This window comes from Trachypithecus francoisi, unplaced genomic scaffold, assembly GCF_009764315.1.
Source record: "Trachypithecus francoisi isolate TF-2019V2 unplaced genomic scaffold, Tfra_2.0 Lachesis_group0, whole genome shotgun sequence".
In the NCBI taxonomy this organism is placed as follows: domain Eukaryota; kingdom Metazoa; phylum Chordata; class Mammalia; order Primates; family Cercopithecidae; genus Trachypithecus; species Trachypithecus francoisi.
In genome coordinates this window covers 139577448-139604685 of record NW_022681453.1, presented here as the reverse complement: position 1 = coordinate 139604685, position 27238 = coordinate 139577448, and the positions used below count along the sequence as shown (strand labels likewise).

The 27238-nt window shown below is 46.4% G+C and overlaps 1 protein-coding gene across 17 annotated transcripts in view; it reads right to left on the bottom strand.

Annotated features, from left to right (window-relative positions):
- Nucleotides 1–1488: 1488 nt before the first annotated feature.
- TRAK1 (trafficking kinesin protein 1) overlaps nt 1489–27238 on the bottom strand; it is a 138073-nt gene continuing 112323 nt past the window's right edge. For 5 of the 17 annotated variants that reach the window (XM_033212172.1, XM_033212164.1, XM_033212174.1 and 2 more), the window contains 5 exons: nt 26116–26352; nt 24441–24757; nt 17078–17419; nt 7658–7760; nt 1489–4311 (listed from right to left, as the gene is read on the bottom strand). In XM_033212172.1, coding sequence (XP_033068063.1) covers nt 3516–4311; nt 7658–7760; nt 17078–17419; nt 24441–24757; nt 26116–26352 — 1795 coding nt within the window. In that variant the 3' untranslated portion in view covers nt 1489–3515. The other 12 variants (XM_033212173.1, XM_033212168.1, XM_033212171.1 and 9 more) reach the window with 9 other exon arrangements.

Genomic DNA, 27238 nt, shown 5'->3' with positions numbered 1-27238 from the left:
GTGACCTGCCCAACAGCAATGGCTGGGAAATGGGGATCAGACCAATCATTTGGTGAGCACCATGATTTCTGCTACCGCCACACTCCCTTGATCCTACCAGCCCACTACCACACAGGCCTTCTCTTAGTTCTTCGAATGCACCGAAGTGCTTTTCTGCCTCTGGGCTTTTACACTAGCTGCTCTCTCTGCCGAAATGCTCTTGTGCCAGATCTCACACGCTTCACTCAAGTGCCCCTCCCTGGAGTGGCTTTCTCTTACTGTCCAATCCAAAGCAGCCACTCACTCCTTCACACCACCCTATTTTAATTCTCTGCACAGCCCTTGTTATTCTACACTTGGTGTTGTTCTCTCTAGATTGTACACTCCGTGGCAGCAGAAACTGGCTCACTCGCTCGTCCCCAGTACCTACAATGCCTGGCACATGGTAGGTGCTCAAAATACATTTACTCAACAGTTAACTCTAAGGTGCATTACTGGTCTCATGTCACAGGTTAAAAAAAAGAAAAAATGGAGGACCTAAAGATGGTAAGTGGCTTGCCCAAGGTCACACCACTGCCAAATGGTTAGCACCTGACTTAAAATCCATGATGCCACATCCTACCACAGTGTTTGTTTGCATAATCTCACTGCTCTCAAGTATTGAGGTGGCAGAATATTTATTTTCTTTTGTTCTTCTCACAATTCTCCATCTGGTGGACCTCCACTGTCCTTGGTTGTCTCTTAACACAACTCTATGAAAGGCAATTTGGCAATAACCATCTAGGAATTTATTTCACAGATGTATTCACATATGTGGACAATTGCATACATGTAAGGTTTTTACATTACAGTACCTTGCTAGCAAAAGATAAGGATTAACCCAGTGACACCAGGCACAGTGGCTCACACCTATAATCTCGGTGCTTTGGGAGGCTGAGGCAGGAGGACCATTTGAGCCCAGGACTTCAAGAACAGCGTGGGAAACATGGTGAGACCACCATCTCTACAAAAAATACAAAATAAATAAAAATTAGCTATGCATGGTGGCACACACCTGTGATCCCAGCTACTTGGGAGGCTGAGACAGGAGGATTACTTAAGCCCAGGAGGTCAAGGCTGCAGTAAGCCATGTTTGTACCAATGCACTGCAGCCTGGGCAATGGAGTGAGATCCTGTCTCAAAAAAAAAAAAAAGGAAAGGAAAGAAAAAAGAATTATCCCAGTGACCATCTGTAAGGCATGGTTCATAAAGGTATGTATATATTCACAGCAGGTGTATGCACACACTGGAATAGTACACAGCCCTGAAAAGTGAGGGACATCTTCAGAGTCTGATTGGAAAGTTGTCTAAGGTATAATATCATGTTGAAAGAAAGAAGGCATATAACAGTATGTGAAGTATATGCCTTTCATTTAATTTTGCAAAGAGCTAAACACTTTCAAGTCTTACACAAAGAGATCGTCTCCTTGATGAAAAGATAAAAACAAAATACAAATCAGAATACCGGTGTGGTTTCCATCACTTGAACTTATTTTATTGATACTCATTAGTGAATAAAATTTTGTTGATTTTTGATGCATTACAACGCACTTTTTGGTAGTGGTTGCACAATGTTGATCGTTTATTTATTTACTATACTAAATATTGCAACCTCTGAACTGCCAATTTTTACATGGTATATCTGGCAATGATGAGTGGCTCCTCTCTCTGAATACATAAAATGGTCCATTCAGTCCATGGTTTTCATATTCCTTTGTTATTCTATCTACTGCTTTAAAATACATTCAAATAAAAAGATATGTTACTTGCAGTGAGTGCACACATATAACAGCAAGGAGAGCTGAGAACATAATTAACCAATACTCTTGTGTTCAGAGAATAAATAGTCTGAAACCGTGGGACTGAGGCTTGCTCCTTAGGGGCTTTCTCAAAGTATCCCTGCTGGACATAAGGTCACCCTCACTCAATGGAAGAACACATCTTCTGCTGCGAGGGAGGACACAGAAATGACAGTTTCATTTATATGGGATGTTTTCCTTCCATAAATGTCTGGAACACAGTGTCACGGGACACCATGATGTACAGTGCAGCCCTCAAATTAGAATAAATAAGTGACGTGGTTGGACTGGAATGCCACAGACACACTATGACTGGAACTGGAAGGAACGAGAATGTTTATTTAAAATACGGCAGACATAAATAATAAATAAAAGTTAAAAATTTACTCGGCGACAGCAACAGGACCAGCCTCCCTTGTTGCATTCATGGTTCTTTTCACAAGCACCTGGATCTTTTCCTAAGGATAAAAAGTGGCACAAGGAGACAAAAGGCTTTGGAGGGAAAGAAAATACCTTGTTGTGACCACATGCTCTTCTGAAACAAGAAGGCAAAACATGTGGCCTGCAATCAAAGACTGCACGGTGACAGCACCCTGGCCAGTCTTGGGTTTTGGAGGAAGTGCTGGAGCCAGTGGAACGCCAAAGCCTTGTTTCCCCCGGAACCAGTTTGGTATTATGCCTGGTTGTAGTTCTTCCCTTCTACGTTTGGTGTTGACACATTTCTTTAAACAAGCTTTTTCCCTATCCTTTTTCCTTTCAGTCTTATTGTTAAAGGTGTCTTGGGTCTGGTCTTAAATCAATTTGGTTGTGACTCTGGGCCCCAGAAAAAAGCTGCTATCTCATTAGCGGCTTGGTGTGTTTGAAATTCATATTCGAACCACATAGAAAACATACACTACCAGTACCATTACTTCCCTGCATATATATTTTTAAAAAAGGAAAAGTAAAACAAATCACACAGAACACAGAGGGGCTGCTGAACGCAGCACGAGTGTAAATACATTCTCTTTCGGGTCAGACATTTGGCCTGACAGCTCATTACAAAACACAGGATGACTTCAAGGGGAAGGCATGAAAACAAAAGGTCACACCTCAAAAGGAAACGACTGTCCACTGAGGCAGAGTAGTGAAGGTCTTGAAGAAGCTGGGCCACCCATAAAAGAAAGAAAAGCCCTCCAATCAGGAAAGCCACGTCAGCGGCATGTGGCTGAGGATGGAGGCTCCTTACGCTCCTACAGGGTGGGTGAGGCGAGGTGTCCGATGACACCCAGATATGTTATGACCCGTGCCGCGTTGACAGCTCGTGGTGTGCCAGCCACGGAATTCACTGGTTTCCTATCCATGGGATAAGAACACACTTGGGAGTTTCAGTGCTTCTCAAAAGGAAAGAAGAAAGGACCCCACCTTCCCCCAGGTTAGCACAGGTGACGTCCTCGTGAGAGTGATGACAGTGCAGGGGCACTTCCTGTGGGACCGGAAGAAAGAGCAGGGCGGACACGAAGTCTCCAAGTCCTATGTACACATTTTACAAAGGTTCCACTCTTCCTCCATTAGGCACGAGGTTGATTTGTCTAGCTCAGGAGGGGGTGGACAGAGAAGGGCAGAAGGAGGAAGTGCATTGTAGGGGGAAGAGAGGGAAGTGGGAGCAAGAGAGGAGAACGTGGGTCTCCTTCAGGGCAACCAGCCCCCCTCCAGTCCTCACCGTAAGCTAGTTTGTTTGGAGAGCTTAGCACCCATCAAGATGCCCGAGGTGAGAGTCACGGGGGCTTTCATCTGCATGCTAGATCCCACCATGGTGGGGAAGCTGCGATTCCGCCGGATGCCACTATTCAGCTGCAGCCCACCGATGGCACTGGTGACAGTGGGGCATCCGAGGGGCAGGCCCTCAGGTACCAGGCCTCTGGGGACAAGGGCTGGTGCTGGCCCCGGGGGCCCACAGAGGAGAGGTCCTTGCTCCTCAGTCAAAGTGGGGACATGGGCTCGCCCTGAGTTCACCACTTTCGCCACCCCAAACCTCCTGACTTTGTCCACGAGGTTGAGGTTGGAGACGGACACGTCGGTCTGGCTCTCACTGCTGCGGACGTTCTTTTCTCTCACTTCCCTCAGGATGGAGCTGGCCGGCTTGGAAGCCAGGAAGTTGTCGTAGGGAGGGCTCGTGCACTTGAACTCAAAGGAGGGTGGGGAGGATATGGGTGTCTGCATAGGCGAGTTCGGCGGAGTAGAGGGGATCACAGCCATCCTGGGTGTGTACGAGTGTAGGAGAGAGCCCCGGCCCGCCCTGTCCCAGCTCTGGGGGTCGTACACAGCCGCAGAAATGCCCCGCTCCTTCAACAGCCACACGAGCCCTAGGGATGTGCTCATGGTGGTCGTGGACTCACGGGTGTTAGTGAAGGACTCAGCCAGGCTCAGTCTCCGTGGAGTGCATGGTGTGGCCACCGGCGTGGATTTCAAGTGGTTGGAGCTGCCACAAGCTGGAGTTGGGGCTGAGTTAAGGCTGAAAGAAGAGATGACAGGTTATTCACCAGAAATACCCACGAGCTCCATAGAAAGGGTCAGTGGCCAGTCTCCTGCAGGGGGTATAGGGACGACCCAGGACACGATGAGAGGGTTCCCCAGCTGAGGCCCCCAAAGGCTCTGTCCACGTCTGCTCCTCCCTCTCACCCTTCAAGAGAAGCATGGTTTAAGTTAACAGGAAGCTGCACATGATCCCCTTTGCACATCCCTGGTTGGTGGGTACAGTTGTCCCCTTTGCAGATGAAGAAACAGGCTCAGAGTTAGGGGTTTACTTGGTGTCACATCTGGCTGTTAAGTGGACAACCCAAGTTGAGGGACTAAATCTTTTAGAGAACAGGAAAGGAAGCCCTTTGGTAAAAAGGCATTCTTTCCCCATCAAATTTACCCAGATTCCAGTGTTCCTTCCTAGTACCTACTTCTCCCTGAAGCAAGACGTGAACCAGGACTCTGGGAGATGAGATATTCCTTATCTTAGGAAGGGTAAGGATGGCCACAGCGTGTGGTCTGAGGCCGGGCTGTGCCCATCCAGTCAGTTGTGGCCGTGAGCTCCTGAATCCCAGGTGCAGAGCCCTTTCCTCTGCACCGTGCTGCCCTTAACCCTTTTTATATCCTTGCCCAAATCCATTCTAACCAGTGGAGTTAGAGGGTCGGGGGGAGACATGTCTCATAGGAAGAGATCTACATCAACGGCACTACCCAGGGAAAGGTCCACTGAAATGCGTGGAGCCTGAGATACCCAAGGAAAGGAGAAAGATTTGTTTATTCACTTGTGTTGTGCTCACTAGGGACTCACTAGGTTCCAGCAGTTAGGATCCAGTCATGGAGTCCATTAGGACAGAAAAGTTACCAGAAGGCCAGCAGAGGGAAATGCATTGTTGTCTGCTTAAAAAGCAGGAAAGGTTCTCTCTCTCTCTCTTTTTTTTTATAATTGCAATTGCTTTTGCACCAACCTAATAATTCCGTATCCCTAGAGACTGTCAAAAATTGCCAATGCTGCCTATATTTCAAGTCATCACAGCAGGGTATTGGGGAAATTTTTCAACTAGTAATAAACCTCATTGGCTATGATACCGTCACCGTGCAAAGCTTGGAAAAGTTCTCTTTTAACAGCTGCTACAGGGATCCGGGGGAGGCCAAACAGGCATGGAAACCCTACACTGCTTCTCAGTGAGCAACCAAGGAGCAAAGATGCACAGCCCTCCTAACAGTCTCATGGGACATGCCCTGGTGTCAGCTCCAGGATTTTGCTGGGGCTGCCAGTGTGCCTTGGAGTAGGTCAGCCGCATGGTCCCCAGGAGATGGGGATGGAGGCTTCTCCCCCCCGTTTGGCAGAAGGAAGTCCATGTACTCTGGGAAAGGCACCAAAGGAGGGAATGGGAAAGAAAAGGGCCCATTCTGGAGCAGGTCTTTGGAAAGACCAGAGAAGGGGCCCCCTCCCTCATGGGGAGCATGAGGTTCAAAGCAACGTACAAGCTAGGGGCACCATCTGGCTCCACACTCAGGTGACCTCAGCCCTTGGAGGTCAGTACAGGCTGGGGATACTAGAACAGGCCCATCTCACACAAGCTCAAGGGTGGGGATGCTGGTGGGCTGGGGGACACAGAAAAGCATGATTAGAAACCACAACAGATTCCTAAGGTTAAACGTGGATTTTTTCAAAAGGCATGTGTGAAGTTTTACAAATGTCGATGTACCTTCAATAAAGGGCAAAAAAGCTCTAAACTTAAAATCATCTTGATATGGCCATCCCTAGGGAGATTTTGTTTCCATTTTGTTTGTTTCAGTTGATTTGTTTCCATTTTATTTCAAGCAGCCTTTCTTTCAAACTCAGGCAAAAAAAGAAAAAAAAAAGAAAAAGCCTTTTCTTGCTACTTTCTTCCCAGGCTTCGTTCAGCCCTGACACAGCCACATGAAGATCCATGTGTGGTTTAAGTCCTATGGCTACAGTCAGGAGTGCCATCTAGTTATCCAGAGCACCAGCCTCTCATAGTGGGAAGCTTGGTTCCATGGTTTTGAGAACAATCCCTTCCCAACATAAAGCCACAGGACGGGGAAGCCAAGTTCTCCAGGGGCAGGGAGACGGAGAAGACAAAGCTAATATTTATGATCCCCGTCTGGTGAGAACTTAGGGTTAGGCCTTTATTAGTGCTGGCACTCGGCTTGACTGGGGGTGTTTAGATGGGTTAGGGGCATCGACCATCAAGGCCGAGTTAGCCAGGCACAACCACAGAGACACATCCACGCCTAAGTCCCCAGGTTAGTGGCGGCCACGCGTGCACACACAGCTCCTTCCACAGGGCTCTGCCAGGGCAGGCACTGCTGGTGGTGTGCTCACCCCCTGCCTCACCCGTGGGCTCAGACTCTCTGCCCTATATCTCCTCTCAGCTCAACGGGGTATATGGCTGCTTCGTCGTCCTCCTCACATGACCTGTGGAGAATTATTCATAGTTTAAGGTGCTCCCTGGCTGACTGCTCCCACCCCTTCTGCTTTATCTTCCAGCAACCCAGCATCTTGCACCACAGAGGAAACGGCTGAGGGGGTCGCTCTACTCTGTTAGGGGAGAGCATTTTCTCTTTTGCTGGCACCAGTGAAAGGCCTGAAATCAGGCCAAACAGACCAACTCATACCAGACAAGTCCTCCCCACAGATGGTGCTCCAGAGAGAAAAGGACCATGCTGGGCATGTGGCTTAGTCTTGGAGTCTTCTCATTTTGGTCATTACAGTGTGGCCAGAGTGCATGGTTCCTGTGGCCTATTGCAGAGGCACAAGGGGTTCCACAGGGCTCAGTAACTCCATCCATAAATAAAAGAACTCTGTGCTCTACTGAGAAACTTTGGGGCCAAAAGTCCAACAGACTTTAGCTACAGGCCTGTGGTAGTGTCAACTTCAGCTGGTTAAGGAGGGGCCTAAGAATCCACTCCATGGCCAACTAAAAGGGCAACTGAAGGTGGGTCCAGGTCTCTTTATCTGAGCCGGATCCAAATAAATAAGAGCCTCATTTCAAAAGGAAAGATGGGCTCGAACCCAGGAGGTGGAGGTTGCAGTGAGCCAAGATCATGCCACAGCACTCCAGCCTGGGCAACAGAGCAAAACTCTGCTGCAAGAAAAAAAAAAAAAAGAAACACACACACACACACAACAACAACAACAAAAGAAAAGATGGGACCCAGAACAAATGCCTGCAAATGCTGAGATGCTTAAACTGGCTTGAGTTGGTTTTTCTATGAGTCTCTCTACTTGGCTTTCCTCAATATTAAGCCTTGCAGGGAAGAGAGTGCCCCGACCTCACCCGACCCCTGCCCATCCCAGAGCCAGGGTCTCTTACCTTGGTGTGACCCGAGTGAGCTCATCTGAAGGATGCAGAATGCGACAGGTGGTGAAGGTGAAGGTGGAGTTGGTCTGAGACATGCACTTCCCAGGATGGTGCGCTAAATTGGGAGGAACAAAACATATTCCTTGCATCCAAGTACAACCACAATAAAAATTAAAATCCACCATGTCACTCAACAGATGCAAGAAGTGATGAGCTACCTTGTTAACTGGATCTGGGCGAGGAAGGTGAAACGCAAATGTTCTGGATTGAAGGCGAGTCCTCAAAAATAACCACAATTTTGAGCACTGGTCTGCAGAGCACCGAATTCCAGCTTCCGACCCAATCCAGACAAAGTTTCTCATCAGTATTCTTGGGCCAGTAGTGGATCCAGTCTGGGGGTGGGAGGCGAGGGGGTCGGGGTAATGGGCCTTTGTGGGATAAATTTGGTTTCCCTCCTCAGGTCAGAACCTGCTATCTTCTTTTGCTGCTTTACATTTCTTTGCACTGGCAACACGTACCAAAGCTCTGCTCAGAGGAAGGGCAGAGGTACAGGCGGGGAGAGGCACTTGGCACCTGGAAACAGGGCAAGGCTCATAGCTCCCTTTCTGCTTACACAAAAAGGGGCTTGGGGATGCTGGCTCCACTACTGTCTATTTGTGATCGTTACGGTGGGAGATGGGGACTTCAGCTGCCTCAGCAACAATGTGGCAAGAGTTACAGAGATCAGGGCTCTCCAGGGTCTTAAGCTCCAGGATCAGGTCTGGTCTGACACACAGCAGTGTGAGAGTACAGGTCCCCCTACCCTCTAGTTGCCAGCTGCTTTCTTGACATCTCTAAGATGTCTGATTTCTAATGAAAATGAGATGGCAACAAGTTGTTCCCAATTTACTTCCTTTTAATGCTCAAACAAGTTATTGCTGAGGCGGCTGAAGACTATGGGTCTGGAGCAAAGTAAATCATGGAAGTGTTAGGACCATGCATGAGAAAGCTGGCAAAGGAACAAGGAACAGAGTCTATGGGAGACATCATGATTGCAGAGGTCATCCTCATTCATAACTCGAGCATCGGGGAAAAAAAAAAAAAGAAAAAAGATACTGCCCCCAATAGCATGCACGATGAAGTGCTGGGATGATTCTCCCACCCAAGCCCACCCCACCCTCTGCTCCTGTAGCAGCTCAGCCCCCAGAGACCTCCTGGGAGAAAACTGATTCAGATATCAGAGGCCATGAGGATTCAAAGGCCATGAAGATTCAAAAGGCTGTGAACTAGAATCTTCTAGCTCCTAATGGTATACTTTCTCTTGGATTTGACAAAAAGGAAAACAATGGAATTGGTTGCTGCCCCAAACCTACAGGTCCACACAGCTGACTATGTCTTAAAAGAAAACCAGGAACCCGATGAAACAAACAAACAAAAAATGCTGGAGACACAAATTAAAGGCAGGCAGGACAAATCCAGAGTACAAAAGTGACGGTGATTAGAGGAACAAGGCAAGACGGTTTGCCCTGATTTTTAAGGTCTGTCTCGGGTCTGTGTGTCAAAGCAGGCTCCCACGGCACCTGGCATGACAGCCAGCACCACGGCCACAGGAGAAAACTCTCAGCCACGGGGAGCTCCAAGCAAAGCAGGAGGGAAGGAAAAAAAACACATAAAAATAGCCTTTATGAATCTTTCTTAATCAGTGAACACAATGGCTCAGGAACTCCAATAAGTAAGAAACTGCCACAAGCAAAACAAAAATGGAGTAAGCTATGAAGAGAAGGCAACCAAACAATCACGACTCTCTTATTGCAATAAGGTCTAGAAACAAAAATAACAGAAAGCCTGGGAAGCGCACCCCAAATAACAGGCATGAGGGGTTATTTGGGAAGGAGGAGAGGGGGAAATAAGATAACACAGTTGAAAGAGAGATAACATTTAAAAGAAATCAGACAAGGGAAGGCTAGATTTAAAATTAGAAGCATACCCCCATTTAAACACATGGCCAGAATATCAAATCAAAAGGTCACAAATGTTCACTTCCTCCTCCACCCTCTTACATATTGGATCTTCAATTGCAATAGGGAGTGTGAGATGGACATTTTAGAGACATAGTTGCATCAGCAGAAGCAAACCCATCTTACACAAATGGGTTTTGGGGATAGGAAAAGGCTGCTAAAAATTCACAAGTCACCATTCCCCAGAAGCAATGAATAGCCATAGAAGACCCAGGAAGATCAACAAGTTTCCAAAGTGCTAAAGCCAGAGACTCGGCCCCTCCAAAATACCACCAGGATGCCTGGACCCGTGGGCTCTCCGCATGTCACCACTGACTGCCAGGCCGCTGCTGCACCTCCCTTCCTTGAGACACAACAGAGAGACAGTGAGTCACCCATGACTGGGATCATCAGAGGCTCCTCATGCTTGCTACAGAGAAGCAACGGCTGACTCCTAAAGCCCTGGGTGCAGGAAGAGAGCAAGTTCTAAAAAAAAAAAAAAAAAAAGAAGAAAGAAAGAAAGAAAAGAAACATAAAACATCCTTCTTGGCAGGAAATAGGGGGTTGGGGTGAGGGCTCACTGTGAAGTCACCAAGCCCATGCCACACATCAAAGCCCCCTTCTTCATCTAAATGGAAAGTTCTTTGCAGAAGACGGTATTATGTGTTCATCCCATGCTGCTCATTTGGGAGCTCAAAGGATAGAGTTTCTTCAATTTAAGGCTTTAACTCCCTATTTAAATTCTTATTCTTCCTCTCAACCTGAGTGGAGGGCTTCCTAGTGTTGTGAAGAGACGGGTATAGGTTAAATGGGTTAGAGTATTCACAACAACAAATATTTTCATCATTTGATTTAGGAATGAATTTGGATTTACCAATAAAAATCCTAATTCTTTTTACATTGTTCTTCTTCCCCCAGATTCTGACACTGGCACAAAATGTGATACACGCTTTAAACTTAATTAATCCTTGATTATTATTCAAGATCTCCTATGTTGAGGAACTGCCCGTGGCTGTCGTGCAGATGTTTTGTTCTGAAAACATACCACATGTAAGCACACATCCTCCAGCTAGCTACAGGTGGACACATCAGAAGACTCTGCGAGAGTGAGAGCCACTCTTACTTTCACTCTGTATACAGAGTGAGAGCTCACTTGCTCTCTCTGGTTGGACTCTGGTGAGCCTTCTGCCTGGAGTAGGTATACTTGATCAGTGGCACTGACTGCCCATGCTCTCAGGGGCCCGTGATGCCTGGAACTGACTGGAAAACTGGGTGGCTGGGATCCTTCTGCTGCAGCCGGTGACGAGGAAGCCCTGACACGGCCCCCACTCCCTGGATGCCCCTCAGACTGCACTATATAGAGCAGGGTGGCTGCTGCTCTGTGGACTGCTCGGGCCTCCCAGGGAAGATAGGTAGGAAGCCCACTGCTTCCCATGGCCCAGTGCTTTCATGGTGAGAAGGGAGCACAGAAGAGGCTGGGACACTCCAGTGGGGCCCAGAGGTTCCACAGGGATTTGCAGGATGATTGGAACTCTGCCCATCTGGCCACCCATAATACAATTAGTACACACCTGCTCATGCATTTCCTTCCCTTCTAATGGCACTCTCCTTCCCCCATCCCTGGGAAGTGCTGGGGACAACAGAAGCTTTCTTCTCTCTAAAGGCCGCCATAAAACCTAGTCCTTAAAAGAACCCTCACATGAGCCCACACAGAGACACTGGAAAATGCAACCATACTTGGTGTGTTGCTATGGGGAAATTCAGGGTGCAATACACACCCAGACACAGCTACTTCTGAGGAAGCCTCTGAGAATGGAGAAACACTGGCCATGCCACATACCCAAGCTATTTTTAAAAACTCACAAAAATAACTTCTATAAATGTAAATTTACAAAAGCATCTCAAAATCTTGGAAAAGGGACTCCACCTTTGTGATGCACCGAGGGCCTTCCATGTTCTTTTCGTCACTCTTGAGAAGTGGCCAACTTGTATAAAATAAACCCTATGCCCTGACCTTTCTTTCCTTTTCTTAACTTGAGCATGTAGTGGGATGCTGCTGTCACATGACTTGGATCTGCTTTTCAAGTTCTATAAACTCCTCAACCAATACACACACACACACACCAACAGTGGCACCCACAGGCCAGCCTGTTCTATCCAAGTAAAAACAAATCTATTGAAAATAAAAGCCACTGTCCATCCAGATTAAGGGTATGTCTTGAGCTATCCCCTAGAAATATTAGTATATTTTAGTTGTTTAATGCCCAGCTTCTAATGACTTTGTTGCCTTTTGCTTGAGGGGTGGAAAGGGGAGAGGAAGATGTGTCTTTACCTGTCATCTGTATGAGAAATAGTTCCCTTTCCATTAAACAGATAGGGAAGAAGCAATGCTTTATCTCTTCCTAAAAGACTAAAATATCAGGGCATGGAAGATGCTCTGAAGACATTCCTGTCTCTTCATTATGTAACTCTGCCCATGATATCTTCAGGGGGAAAAAAGTTCTATGATGAGTTCACGTGGGAAAAGCTGCATAGTTTGCCCTACAAGTCATCATTAATGTAAGTACTATTCTACGGATTCATGTGGCTTTAACAAGTGTTTTCTCTGGAGGTGGGGAGTGGGGGAATTAAGAGCAGTTTCAGATGCAGCAGTGCAGTTTGTTTTAAAAAATACAAAAGTGATTTTAAACTGTAGCATGTTGTATAAGATGACACTTTCAAAGGCCTTAGTTCTGGGCTTCACAGAGGCTTGGTATTTATTTGTTCTCTGCTTAAGCATTTCTTCAACAGAGCCCTCGACTGCTCCTCCCTGAGCTCCTCGGTGATCAGACATCTGGCCAGCAGGAAGCTGGGAGGTTTCTATCACAGAGATTTCGAACCACACATCACAAGATCTTTTTCTGGTTTCTGCACAGCTTATTTTTGGTTTCTGCAAAATTAAAAGTCGACTCTTCTTCCCACTACGCCAAGTTGCCTACCCTGTTTCACCTAAAAAGTATGTGATTTAAGAGATAAACAATTTCACAGCATTGTGCAGAGGGTCACAAATTCTCTCAAGTGCCCCTGGGGTATCTTCTAGAGAAAGGGGGATTTTTAGAATGCTGTTAAAATGTCAAAAGGGTAAATGCAGAAATCCCTTTGTAGTCTTCAGACACCAACAAAGCTGGACCCCATGCCCTTTTGTCCTCTTGTCCTTCCTTCTGTGGCAGACACCAACAGGTGAAGGGAGCTGGCCTGGCTGAGCTGCATCAAGACCTTTCCCGGCTGGTGCGTTCAAGGCCAGCACAAGAGAGCACTTCCCCTGTGCTTTACTAGGCAGTGCGATTGCACAGCTCCTCCCCTCAACACCGGGTGCTCCCGCAAGAGCCCTCCACATTAGAAGGGTGTCAGGTTCAGACACCTACTCCTCAGCAACCCACGTGCCTCCAGGAGCACCAGGGGACCCTCTATAGTGTTCAGAGGTGAAAACACCAGAGAGAAAATGCTCAACAAGTGGGCTTTGTTCTGGACATTTTAAGCAGAGCTGACTCTGCTATTTGTTTTGAAGGAATCAATTCTTTCATTCTTCATTCATTTTTCCACTTGCAGGTGGCAGTTGGCCTGCTTTACTCTGGCTTAATATATATTCTGATGGAAGAGCACAGGGCTTCCCTTAGCATCTCATAATACAGGTGGGTGTGAGCCAACCATCCACTCTGTCCGTAACAACCAAACTCCCTCATAACTGCCACAGAACCAGGCTGAATCGAAAAGTGTTCCCAACAGCGTGGGAACTCACACCAACTCTCTCAATGTAGACAATGGGAAGGGACTTCCCTGTACCCAAGGGTCTGTGAATCGAGCATACCAGACTTTTCTTTCCAGACCCATCAAGCCCCCAAACCAACTTCTCACAAGCCTGTCTGAACCCCACTTCTGTGGTCTGTGGTGGCCTGAAGTGGGGACAGGATATGAGCTGGCTCAGCTTTGCTCTAGCTGCCTGGCCTGGGCAAAGCTGTGGGAACACCCTGCTGCCTGACTCTGCCTGGCTCCTTCCTACCACAAGCCCTTCTCGGCCCTTTCCTCACCCAGTCACTGCTCCTGACCTTGGGCCTATGTTTCAAACAAGGAGGCAACAAAAGCAGCTGATTCTTGGCTTTTGCCTTGGTGGCCCAGTTGCTGAAGATTTAGGGAATTTTTCAAGGGCAATTTTAGCCAACTGTGTTTTTTGTCTTCCACTCTGACTTTAAGATCTCAGCTCCAGGTCAGGTGTGGTGGCTCACACCAGTAATCCCAGCACTTTGGGAGGCCAAGGCGGGCAGATGACTTGAAGCCAGGAGTCTGAGACCAGCCTGGTTAACAGGGTGAAAGCCCGTCTCTTCAAAAATACAAAAATTAGCTGGGCGTGGTGATGTGTGCCTATAGTCCCAGCTACTTGGGAGGCTGAGGCAGGGAAATGACTTGAACCCGGGAGACGGAGGTTGCAGTGAGAGAGACTACGCCACTGCATTCCAGCCTAGGCAACAGAGTGAGACTCTTGTCTCAAAAAAAAAAAAAAATCTCAGCTCCAATGAGGACAAGGTTCTACTGCCAGGTCACTGCCAGGTAAGATGTCAAGATGCCATGATTCGTGTAAGTTTTTGAGGATACCTCCCCTCAATATGAATCAGTCTTGATGCATAAAAGCATTAAAATAAATTGACCATCAAATTTCTCTATCCATGTGGCTTTAATCCCACTTCTCTCACCTTTAAGGATCAAGGCATTCAAGATAATTCAACTGAACTGCTCATCCACTAGCCAACTACCGATTTAACTGTGTGACTTTAACTCTTAGTCCTTTGCCACATGCAGGCTCTTCCCCACACAAATACCTAAAATACAGAGTACTGACAGAACAAGATGATGACTAGTTCTGATAAGGTATACTTTCTATATAAATTAAAACATAAAACATATCACTGAAATAAAGTAAAACTGTAATCTAAAACTTTTTTAACAATCCATTTTAATCATCTAAATTATTTACAATACAATAACATGGAATCATCCTTTTTAAGACATGGAATTATAAAAATCAACAAGTGAATGATGCTTCAAATAATACATTTAAATACATTAATCAAATTTTTTCAGTGCTTAAAAGTTTTACTCCATGGGACAGCAGGCTCTGGACAAAACTGCCTAGCATACAAGTCTTCCCAGTTTCCTTCTATCATACCAGCTGCACATAAAAAGGTTCATCACCTTCTGTCTCTAAAGTGCCTCCCTACTGAGTCTTCCCAGGCAGACAGCAGCTCCTGGGATAGTACTGTTTGGCAACAGAAAAGCCCAAGCATAGAGGACGGATTAAAAGGCAGGGACGAGACACCGTGGATATACATCCCAAGACAGAGGATGCCCCAAGCCTTCCCCATAAAGCTTATCTGTCCACCTCTGTCTCCATGATGGCAGGCATAGAGCTACTTGGGACCTCCAGGATGATGATATGCTTTTTACATTCTGAGAATCAAAATGGTCCTGTAAGTCCCAATAGAGAAAATAGAGCCAATTCATTGTTCACCCCTCTCCCCGTCTCCTGAAGCCAGTTTTTAAAGATGAACATTACCCAGAAAATAAGCCCCAAAGAATTCTCATCTAAATGGTCAGACCCTTCCTAAATTACCTTTGGCAACCTAGGTAATTATTTTTTATTACACACCTCCAACCTGACCCTTTCTACAGTTTCAACTATAAATGTTCATGCCCCTCCTCAAATAGTGTTTCTAAGATGAATTTGCTACAGGTTCGAGTACAGAGGGAACAAGCAAGAAAAATGTCAGTGTTTATGTTAAGGAGAGTGGTCAGGATGTCCCCAGTCCTCATTATTGGTCCCTTCTCTCTCTCTGTCCTCCAAGATAAGTTCTTTGTTGACTTGATAAGCCTTAGTCCTTCTGTACAACTTCTAGAAGGTACACCTAAAGGTGCTTCTTTGCACTTCCAGAACTCACCTTCTATTCTACCTGTAAGGTTGTAGGGGAGTATCCCAATCAGCATGGTGCCTACCCCTGCAGCCACAAAAACCAGCCAGGCATCGTGTTCCTGCACCACCACCTGCCTTCCTGATGGCCACTGGTGCTGATGACAAAACTGGGACAGTACCGCAGCTGGTTTCCCTTTTTCAAGTGTGTAGATACGAAATAAAAAAACATTTTCATTCCCTCACAAGCTTAATCTAGTAATTTAACTGCTTTAAAAAAAAAATCAAACCATAAACAAACCTATGTACTAAACAAATCACATGACTTGATGACTTCTCTAAAATTAATGTCAAGGAAAAAAGGAAAAGTTGATCCCAAATAAAATCCCTTGACCACAGCTGTCTGAAATTCGCCAGGGGAATGGGAGAACCTCAGCTCTTTCCTGCCCTGTATTTCAAGGGGAGTGTTGTGGCCTTCACAAATGAAAATTACGAATCACAAAGATGAACGTCCTCGCTTCAAACCTGGTGAATCCTCGGGAATGTCATGAGGATGACAACACAAGGTTAATTCATTTTTTTCTCAGTCTCTCCCCTGACTCCACAAAAGCTTTGTCTTCCCAACACAAGGGGCTGGGAGGTCCAGTCTAGGCAGAGCATGCTGTTGGGATAAACAGTAACCATGTGATCCCATGATTCCCAGGGCTCTGAGCACAAAGCTTTTCATCCCAGTGGCAACTGGGATGTGGGTAATTCTGTAAACTCATGGCCACACCTTTAACGCTTGGGTGCAGTGGGTGGAGTCAGCCAGAGCTCTTTTCCAGCTTCATCTAGGGTCTTGTCTCTGGAAAAGCTCAGTGACATTCTTCAAAGGTTTATTTGGTTAAGGAGTATTGCTAAAACACTTTATAAAAATCCACTTTGAACATATGTGTAAGCTGAAAAGAAAATGACATATACACCTCCATTGAAGTTGGGAAAGTGAAAAGGCTGGTGAAGTATCTGAAATCCTGAACCTTTCCTGGTTCTTTCTATTTTAATACAGCATACAGGTAACAGATGATCTCATTTGTTGACCCAGCATTCAATTTCCCTAAAACTGCTCAGCTCCACTTGGAAATCACCAGGGGACTTGAGAATCTTCCCCTTAGACTCAGGGAGACACCCAGACCAGGAAGAAGGGTACTGATGTTTTTCAGGGGCCCCAAAGCCCACCTTTTTTTTTTTTTTTTTTTTTTTAGCAGCCTTTCCTGCTCCCACTTTATGATCCCTGCTGGGCCATGCACCTCCCAGATGGGCAGGGGAGCTATACCCATTGTTACAAATAGGAGTCATCAGACTCTGTATTTAAAAACAGAACTGTGCAATGAGAATGCTTTAATCATCACCCACACAGACGAGCAGAAGCTACAGACAGAGAGCCACTACGGATGGTGCCCGGAACAGAGGTGAGAATGGCCCAAAACTCTGCCTCTGGGAAAGGTGCCAAGTTTACAGGACTTATCGTGGTGCCCTCACCAGACCCCTCCTCCTCCTCCTCCTCCGTGGCCGCTGGCTCCTGTATCTCCTCTGGGGAAGCCTGAGGCCGGCTCGGGTAACTTCTGCTGCCTGAGACAGTCACATGGGCTCGGGACCTCTCACCTGAGGTCTCTGGGTGCTGAACTGGCGTGGAGGTAGCTAGGCGCGGGAGAGAAATGTGGTCACCTGTGTCATCTTCTTCAAAGTCGTTAAGGCAGTACACTTCATCCAGGTCAACATCCAGTGTCCGGAAGCCCTTGGTGACCACACCAGGCCGGGGGTCCAGGATGCCCCCAAGGTGAGGCTGGGCCAACTGCTGCCAGTGGTGAAGGGTGGCAGAACCTTGCAGGAGAAAGGGAATGGAAGAAGGGGGACAAGGAGAAGAGAGGGTTAGGATGGAAGTCCAAGACAATAGCTGTTTACCACCCTCAAAGTGCTTAGCGTGAACCCCAGCAGGGTCTGGGCCTCCAGGTGGACTGCAGGAGGAACTTCAGTGGAGCTGCCTTCGCCCTTCCTGCATGAAACAGTAGCCAAACCCTACCATGATCAGAAGGGGTACCAAGTTAAGAAATCAACAATTTTTTGTTTTTTTAAGTAAAATCCACACCATAGTATGTGCAAAAGAGGTTTGGTGGCGAGGTCTTTATTTTAATCAACCGATGTCCACCCCAGAACTCAACACCTTCTCATTTTACAAAATGGAAGGGGGAAAATGGCAAGATAAGCACAAAACGGGGGCCACATGTACTGATTCTAGGCCAAATACACACTCCTGGGAACAGGGAAGACATAAGCTCAGGCAGAATAAGACCATGCCAAGCCAAGCCCAGGACCCACAGCAAGAGGAAAGCAAAAAGAAACGAAAGCAGCACACAGAGATATGTGGTAGATGTGACCATCACCTCCTTTACTTAGGTTTTCGGTATTTTGCCAGCAACTCTGAGAGGCTGCTGGGTTAGGGAGAAGGAATCGGGTTAAAGAGGTGTGATTTAAGAACACAGTAAGTCCACATGGAGGTCTAAAGCCAGGGAGCCCATCTTCTCGATGACACCAAACCCCAGGACTCAGATGACATCATGCAAGGTCTGTAATAACACCGGAGTGTGTCCCTGAAGACCTCAAGGTGTCACATTTGCTCTACAAAGAGAAGTGTTCCTAGGCCAAGCATGCTCAGGAAACGGAAGTGTTTTTACTGAGGAGCATCACAGAACCTTTAGTGTGTTACAGTGTTTTTGCCCAACTTACTTGACAAAGCAACTCTTTTTACCTTGGAACACTTATTAATGCCTCACATGACACCATGCTAGTGCATGGCCCGTGAGGCTCGCAGGGCTAGCCCCATTCTACAGATGCAGAAGGCACTCAAATGTGCATGGCCACACAAATAAATATTCCATGCTCAAAGGAGAGACTTCTGAAGAGGTTCTTGGGCACTGGAAGGCAGGCGCCTTCCTGCACAAATGGATGCTCGGGCAGTCACCACTGGTTTACCAAGGGTATACTTACTGGGTAGGCAAGAAGCCCTCCAGGATACCAGGCTGCCCTGGTGGGCGAAGGAAAGGGAGTCAAGGATGCCAGGAGCCAGCAGCTCAGGAAGTCAAGACAAAAGACAACGGAACGCAGGCAGGCCAAGGTGGGAGGTGATAGGGTGAGGGAGAGGCCCCATGGTGTGCGCAGAGAGTCTGCCATTTCCAAACACCCCTTGGAAATAACTTCTCATGGATCAATCTTAGCCAGGGAGGCTTGAAAGGGATTTATAAATGAGCAATTTCAAATCCGCTTAAAAGGAAAAAAAAAGGTGCACACTGCCAATACATGTTTAACGAGTTCCTAGACACCCACAGGAAGGTTTATCCCAGTTTTAAGAGTTCACGGGTACAACAGCAACATACTTAATCTGGATCTATTAAATGTAAATAGAAAATACTCTAAATTCAAGAAAAAAAGAAATAGGAAAGAATGACATACAATGAAAGAGGGTATCACATATCTGTTCCCTCACTAGGTACTAAGATGCATCTAGAGTGGTGTTCTCAACTAGGGTCGATTTTGCGCCCCATACGCCTCCCCTGCCCAGGGACATTTGGTAATGTCTGGAGACACATTTGGTTGTCACAGCTGTGGAGGAACGGCATCTAGTGCTAATGGCATCTAGGGGGTAAAAGCCAGAGATGCTGCAAAACATCCCACAATGTACAGGACAGCCCCCACAACAAAGAACGACTGGCCCCAAATGTCAACAGGGCTGGGGTTGAGAATCCTTGCTCTAGAGCTGTGGTTCTTAACTCTCGGATGTTTTGAGAATCTGAAGGAAGCTGTGGACCCACTTCCTAAAGGAAGGGTGCATGCTAGCAACACCGTGTAAACAAGGCCGGGGCTTCGCAGACCTGCGGAGATCAGATCATGGGCTCCCGAGTCCCAGACACCACAGCATCGCTGTGATTTTTTTAAAACTAAGCTTCCCTATATTGAGGCAGGCCTGCATGGCAGTTTGTTTTACATGTATTATACCAACTCACTCCTCAAAACCAACCTAGGAACTAAGTATGATTAAACACTTTACAGATAGGGGCACGGTGGCTGCCTGAAGTTAGATAACTTTCCAAAGCCACTTAATTAGTGGCGGCATAGCTGGGGTTCAAAACTAAAGACCAAGTTTTCACACCGCCCATCCATCAAAACCCACAGGTCTGAGAACAAGACGGACATCGGTGTCCCAGCTGCACAAAAGGTCAGCAGCAGAATTTCCAGATGGCTGTCCAGGGCCTGCCAGAAGACATTCCTACTGATAGGAGTTCTCTGCTGTCCCTGGGGACTCGCATTCACACTACCTAATAGGCCCTGGTATAAATGCTCACTGGCTGTGCAGGCACATTCCTGATAACAGAACAGCACCACGAGAAGTCTTAAAGAAGCCACTGTACTGTCATGTTCAGCTCGGGACTGTACACTGGAGTCTGAGAAGGATGAGAAAACCCCAGGTACAATATGGCCACGTCACCTCTACTTTTGGAAGGGAAAAGGATATTCTTCCCAGTAGACACTGGGAAGTGAAGAACCCTGGTAAGGAAATGCCAAACCTCATCATCCTTCTGAAGGGGGTCTGAGATGTTTACAATTCACTGGGAAAGAACCCAGGGAGGCTGGAGGTCTGGGCCCTGACAAGAGTCTCACAGGCCTTTCCCCTCCAACTGTTCAACCGTCTGCCCCATCACTCCCTCTCCTCACCTGCTCCCAAGAATGAGCTGAAGAGAGAAATGAGGCTACAAAGGGTCTGCTGTTTGGAGTTAAGGGGGTCACAGAAATGCATGGGGTTACTTGCATTCTCTGACACTCCACAGCCAAGGAAATTTAGTAAAATTACAACTAAAACATTATGTGGAAAGATGCATCATGCTCAGATTTTTATCCCATGCCTTGGGCATCCTTTACTCATGTAAAAACAGCCAACTTTTACTGGCCTTTTACTAAGCGCTAGGCACTTTTCTGAGGTCTACATTTATAATTCACTTAATCTTCACATTATCCCTGCTGTCTGCATTCTGCAGATGAGGAAACTTGAGTACAGGAAGGGAAAGTAACTTGCTAGAGGCTGCATAGCTGGCAAGTGGCTTGACTGATCTGGGACTGAAACCAAGGCTGGCTTCAGTGTCCATTCTCTTAACCCTCAGCAGTGAGAGGCCTCACACATGAGAGTCTCCGAAACCTAGTCAATAACACACCTGAATGGCTTTCTAGATTCCCATACAGGTGCTTTCTCAAACCTGACTGTGCTATTTCAGTTATGTCATGCTGTGGGGCTCATGGACTATCTCCACTCCTGGCTGGTTCCAAGTTCCCAGTGGGGTTTGCCAAGCCCATCAACTGGGCAGAACACCTCATGCCTCACCTCCCTGCTGCTGCCTAAACCACCATGTGGGAATTCTACCAATCTCCTGGCTGCCTGGAGTCCTTCCTTTGACACAAGAAGGTGTACGAATTAAAAAATAAATATGAATTGCATCTTATTCAGGGCCCAAGTTGCCTCTTCTTTCCATTTCTCCAGCTCATTCCCCAGCCTGGCTTCTTTACTTGCCAAACACTGTAATACGAGCTACCTCCCATTACCAACTGAAGACCTGCTCACTCCTCTCACCCACATTAAAATCAGGCAGGAGTTGGGCAAACAGGGCAAGGAAAGAGAGGAAGCTTCATGTTCCTGGTTGACCCTAAGATAAAGTTCTATGGGAAAAGGGCATGGACAGTGGGGAAAAATTAACTATGGTCATGGTGTCTTTCCCCCTCTGCTTTCCTTCCATACCCCAGTGTTCCAGCTAAAACATTTTCAAGTCATCAAAGGAGAGGAAACTCCAAAATCCATTGATGTCAGAGAAGCATCAGGGTTTAGACACTAGAACGAAACCTGCTGGATAATGCACAGCTTCGAAATGTATCCTTTCCCTTATTTACATATTATTTATTTGAAAATGCTACCTTGGTTATGATTAAGCAGAAAGGAAGTGCAAATTACAGGAAAAAAATACTGCCTGCCTTGGTCTTTTTAAGGCGGGTATCTTTCTAGTTTGAATGCTTTGTTTGTTATTCACCTGCTTAAAACTGGTAAGGTAAGATGAAGAGACAAGAGATTGCTAGCACTCTTAAACACTTAGCTATTTTGGCTTTCACAATAAGCAAAGATTAATTAACAGGTAAGGGAGCCAGATGGAAGACACTGATTGGCTATCTGCTGTGATCTCAGCCAACAGTCTCTCGGGACCTCCCCCAGGTCCACTTACCTGGGCTGATGGTGATCATGGGAATCTTACTAGCTTCTCAGTGGGCCAACAGAAAAAGATAATTTAAGAACATGACCCTAGTGCTGGTCCAGATCTCAACACTAGTAACTTAGCCCTACAGACCCGGACTGGAGCAAGCCTGGGAAGCCAACATTTTAATAAGCACCTATTAGATGCCAGGTATAATATAAAATGCTTCTCATTTACTCCTCACCAGAATCTGGTTTGATAGCTATCAGCCTATGTCATAACTACAACTAAATAGGAAACAGGGCTCAAAAAGTGGGGTGATTTATCTAATGTCACAGTCAGAGCTGTACTGAACCTGGCCCAGGCTGACTTCTGTGTCAGCATCCCATCTTATCATATTAAATATGGTAACACAAAAAAATAACTGTAGAGGGGAGGGAAAAAAGAAAATATTGGTTGTAACAGCTAAGAAGTCTGAGCCAGGTGGGGTGATTCATGCCTGTAATCTTAACACTTTGGGAGGCTGAAGTGGAAGGGTAACTTGAGGGCAAAGGTTCAAGACCAGCCTGGGCAACATAGTAAGACCCTGTCTCTACAAATAAATAAATTAGCCAGGTGTGGTAGTGCACTCCTGTAGTCCTAGCTACTTGGGAAGCTGAGGCGGGAGGATTGCTTGAGCCCAGGAATTCAAGCTTGTAGGGAGCTGTGATCACACCACTGTACTGCAGCCTACGTGACAAAGCGAGACCCTGTCTCAAAAACTAAATACATAAATAAACAGTTAAGAAGTCAGAGAACTACAAAATGGAGCCTAAAGGATCTATATCATGAGGTTGTGTAATAGGCCTCTGTGATAAGACAAATAACTTTTCAATGGTATTGATTTAGCCTCCTGGGTAGCAGAGCACTACAGATGAAATTTACCTTGCTAATCTAACAGGATTTCCTATTATCCTATTAACTGATCACAAAAATACTGCCAAGTCACAAAATTAAAAGAAATAAAGATGAACTGGCTAAAACGTGTGCTTTGAAAATAAATTCAAAAACATATTCTTAAATGATCTAATGAAACACAGAGTCAAATATAGAAAGCAGACAAGACAGAGATGATAAATTCCAATGATTTTTGAGTGACAAAGGAGAAAAAAGAAAAGTAAGGCAGAAAGTAAAATTGCAGAAATGAAAGATTTTATTGAAAGAACAGACACACTGTAGATCAGAAAACAATCACCAAGCTTACAACAAAATAAATAATCAAAAAAGAGAAAGCTATACCTTTTTGGAACTCTAAGAAGGACCCCAATTATACAATTTTAAAATAATAATAAAAACAAACTAGCCCGCCCTCTTCCTCTGGAGACTATGGAACTCAGTCATGTCCTGGGTCTTTAACAAGCACAGCCTTACCTTATAGCATGCATTCTCATGGGGGCAATATTGCTCCCGAGGGGCAAAAACAGGTTCTTTTGGGGTGAACATAATTGGATTGTTTTTATTTTAATACCATAGATATACTGTTTATGTATTGTTTATGTATACTGTATATGGATATACATATAGTACATAAACAATATATCTGTGGTATTAAAATGTCATCAGGGTGATTAGGAAAAAACGTCTTAGAAGGCTCCTTAGAAGGGACACTAATTTTTAAAAGTTGGGTAGGTTCTGCCTTACAGAAGTTTTGATTTGGCTTTGCATCGTAAGTGTAACATAGTTTTAAAATAGCTTCTGAAACTTACATGGCTTTCAAAACTAAAGGAGTAAAAAATGAAAAATATAAACACTTGGTGGCTCTTGGCAGGGTGGTGGTATGTAGAGGGAAAACATTTTTAAGTGCCTAAAAAAAAAAAAAAAGGAGGGAGGGAAAGAGCAAGAGAGGGAGGGAGGGAGGGAGCAAGAAGTTTTTCCATGAGTTTAATCATCTGAGGTGCCCCTGATACTAAAATATGAACTGCCCCTGGAAAAGGGTGGCTTAAGGAGGTACAAAAGTCACTGTCTCCACAGCCACCCCCCTCCCTGGGCTCCAAATTGTAGACTCTAGGAGCCGAGCTCAGAACATAACGCATCTGCCAAAAGCCACAACCTTGTTATATGAAGTTCAAATCAAAACACATAAGCCCACAAATCACATTCAGGTGGTTACGGGGAAAAAAAAAAAAAAATCCCCATTTAATAGAGTTTGCTTGGAACCTCTCCCTGACACCAAAACTTCGGAGAAACTAAAGCGTTAATTCTCTGCATTCCTCACACCCACAGGCAAAACCTAATTAATTTTTGAATCTGTTAGCAATGCCTCTACTGCCACAAAAGGTTTTTATTTCTAAGGTTCTAAAGGCAAAGGAAATAACTAGAAGACCACAGTGCACGTGCCTGTCTTTCCTTGGCGAGTTTGGTGGCCTATGTGTGCACTGTCACACCTGCCAGCCAGAGGGAAGGGATGGAGGCCTAGGCTGAGCGCCACCCTCAGAGGAACTCAAACCAGCAGCGCGGGTGGCTGTCTCGGAAGAAAAAGGAGTAGGCGTGACAGAGGTGACCCGCCTTCCGCAGGTGGATCAGGGACCACAGGGAGTCCCCCAGGAGGACAGAGAGAGGCCGAGGCCCCGCGCGATCACCTTCCAGTGGCTTCACGATCTGGAGCTTCTCGGGCAGGTAGGAGCGGCTGCTGAAGGACATGCCAGAGAAGCCGGTGAACTCGGAGAAGCGGGAGTGCGTGCCCAGGGACATGATGCTCTCAGTGGGTGTGAGGGAGCCGCTGCGCAGCTCGCCCTTCTCCGCCAGCTCCTGGAGCTTCCTCTCTTGCTCCTCCTCAAAGAACCTCCTCTCCGAGAGGTAGTTCTCCCGGCGCAGGGACAGCCGCCTCAGTGCTGTCTCCAGGTCATGGGAGCCTGGGGTGCCCGGCGTCCCCAGCTTCTTACTCCGCTCATCATTTCTGGAAGAAGAAAGGGGTGTGAGGGTGGAACGCTAGCCAGTCTCCAACAGCACAGAGGCCCAACTGCTCAATGCACAGGGGAGGACGTTCCCTGGGGCTGCAGGATTCTCCATGGGAACCAAGGCAAGCAGTTGACATTTAGGCAAAAGGGGGAAACAAATGCTTGTCCAGAACTACTGACCAGCCAGGGATCTTTTTTAGTGGTGTTGAGGTGGGGTGAGGACTAAGGTGGGATGAATATTTTGCACACAGACTAGGTAAATTCAGTCCCTCTAAACATCTCCCTCAAGAATCTTTAGGAAGAAACCTGTAGGCTGCCGTTCCTGGCTACCAGAAGGGCAACTGGTTTAAGGGATGCTTCTCTCTCCTCTTGAAGGAAAGAAGCCCAGACCCTGAACAAAACCTGCTCTGATCAAGGAGCTTCCTGTCTGTCTGATCCAACTGGTCCAGAAGAATCAATTTTATTAAGTCAGAGGAAAACGATGCACAAAGTGGACAATTGTGTGTGTGTGTGTGTGTGTGTGTGTGTGTGTGTAGGTTCTGTAGGGCTTCAGGACAAGGAGGAACTGACCACTCCTGAGGAAAACCCAGTCCTGGGCACCTTGGCCCCCCCTGCACCCTACCCTCTGAAACTTGTGACCACATTCTGGTCACAAGACAGAGAGCCTGAGTCCTCAGCCTTTCCAACATCAAACTACAAAAGGGTCACAAAACAAATGTCTATTCTGTAGCCTTACCGTGAAGACTAACAAAAAAAATACATATATATATATTCATTAATCCTCCCCTGCAAGCATTTCACAGGATAGCAGACTTTCTGGTATCATCTTGTTATACATCTTTAAGCTGATTAAAATATCATATCAAGGATAGGCGTAGGCTTGGTGGGTAGGTAAAACAGATTTGGAGAACTGTTAAGGTCTGGTTTTTTTTTTTTTTTTCTTTTTTTTTTGAGACAGCGTCTCACTCTGTCACCCAGGCTGGAGTGCAGTGGTGCGATTATCAGCTTGCTGCAACCTCCACCTCCTGGGTTCAAGCGATTCTCCTGCCTCAGTCTCCAGAGTAGCTAAGATTACAGGCGAGCGCCACCCCGCCCAGCTAATTTTTTGTACGTTTAGTAGAAATGGGGTTTTGCAGTGTTGCCCAGGCTGGTCTCAAACTCCTGAGCTCAGGCAATCCTCCTGCCTCAGCCTCCCAAAGTGCTAGGATTACAGGCATGAGCCACCACGCCTGGCCAGGTCTGTATTTTTCAGGCGACTCTCATCTACCTCCCTCTTAACAATTACTAAGCCTGCAGGCAATCCATACTACCACTCCTCACCCCAAAACAGAGAAGTGAAAACTCCCAGCTTGCTCACCCCAGGTCGGCTGCCTCCGTTTCCAGAATGATGCTGTTGGTCTTGTTGTCGAGGACGACGTTACCTATGTCGCTGCCGTAGAAGCTGGACCGGGGCGTGCTGACACAGCTGGACAGGAGGGAGTTCATGGCCGAGGACTGGTTGGAGCCAGGAATGTTCATAGGAGAAGGGGTCAGAGATCTCTGCTTGACGACCTGATTGATGTTTCTTACTGTCTCAAAGACACGCTTCTGGTGACTAGGGAGAACGCACAGCATCCGTGAGTGAGCAAATGCGGGCACGACCCTGGAGTTTAACCCTCCAAAAATGACCAACTGAGGAGCCAAAAGGGAACCTGGCCTGTGACAAGTCCCCAGGCAGCCCACTATCCTGTGCCTGCCACCTGTTTCTTAGGGTATTGGCTGCCTCCTTCACAATGCGAAATTTCAGAGCTTCAACACCCACTAAATCCAGAACTCGAACCACGGTTGTGCTAAAGATGCTAGCAAGAGTGAAATTGTGTTTTACATCCCTAAAGCTTAACCTACAAATAAAAATACTTAAGTTGACTTTTGTCTCCTAGTTTTCTTTTTTCATAATATTCACTAGAATACATGCGGCAGCAGAGCCGTGTTCACTGCTTAGCACATAGCAGAGATCAACGAACACTTGTAGAATGAATATTCATATAAAAAAAGCAAGACTTAAAGTTAGTCTTACACTTCTGTAATTAGATGATCAATACCAGATTTGTCTATTTTTTGGAAAGTGTTATTTCAGGAGCAGAACCACACTTTGATGCTCATTTGTTCCCTTTTAAAGAGAAAAGGGTAGGCATGTTTTTACAATGGCCACTTCCTTCTGGGTGCAAAGGGTGTCACACCTATACCGAACCTCTCTTGGACACTTGTCACTCCCAGGATCTCATTTAAGTTCTGTCTATGGAGTCTGGGTACAGAGAAAACACAATGAAATCTGGTTCACAGGTTCCTTACAAACACCTTGGGGCAGGCTAAGTACAAGAGTTGAGTCAGGAAGAGAGATGGTAGAAGCTCCTATCCTTAGGTGTATTCAGAAGGAGATGGAAGCCTTGCACAAAATCTTTGAAGAGCCCTCTGAATCTCATACTATGTTGATTTTAAAT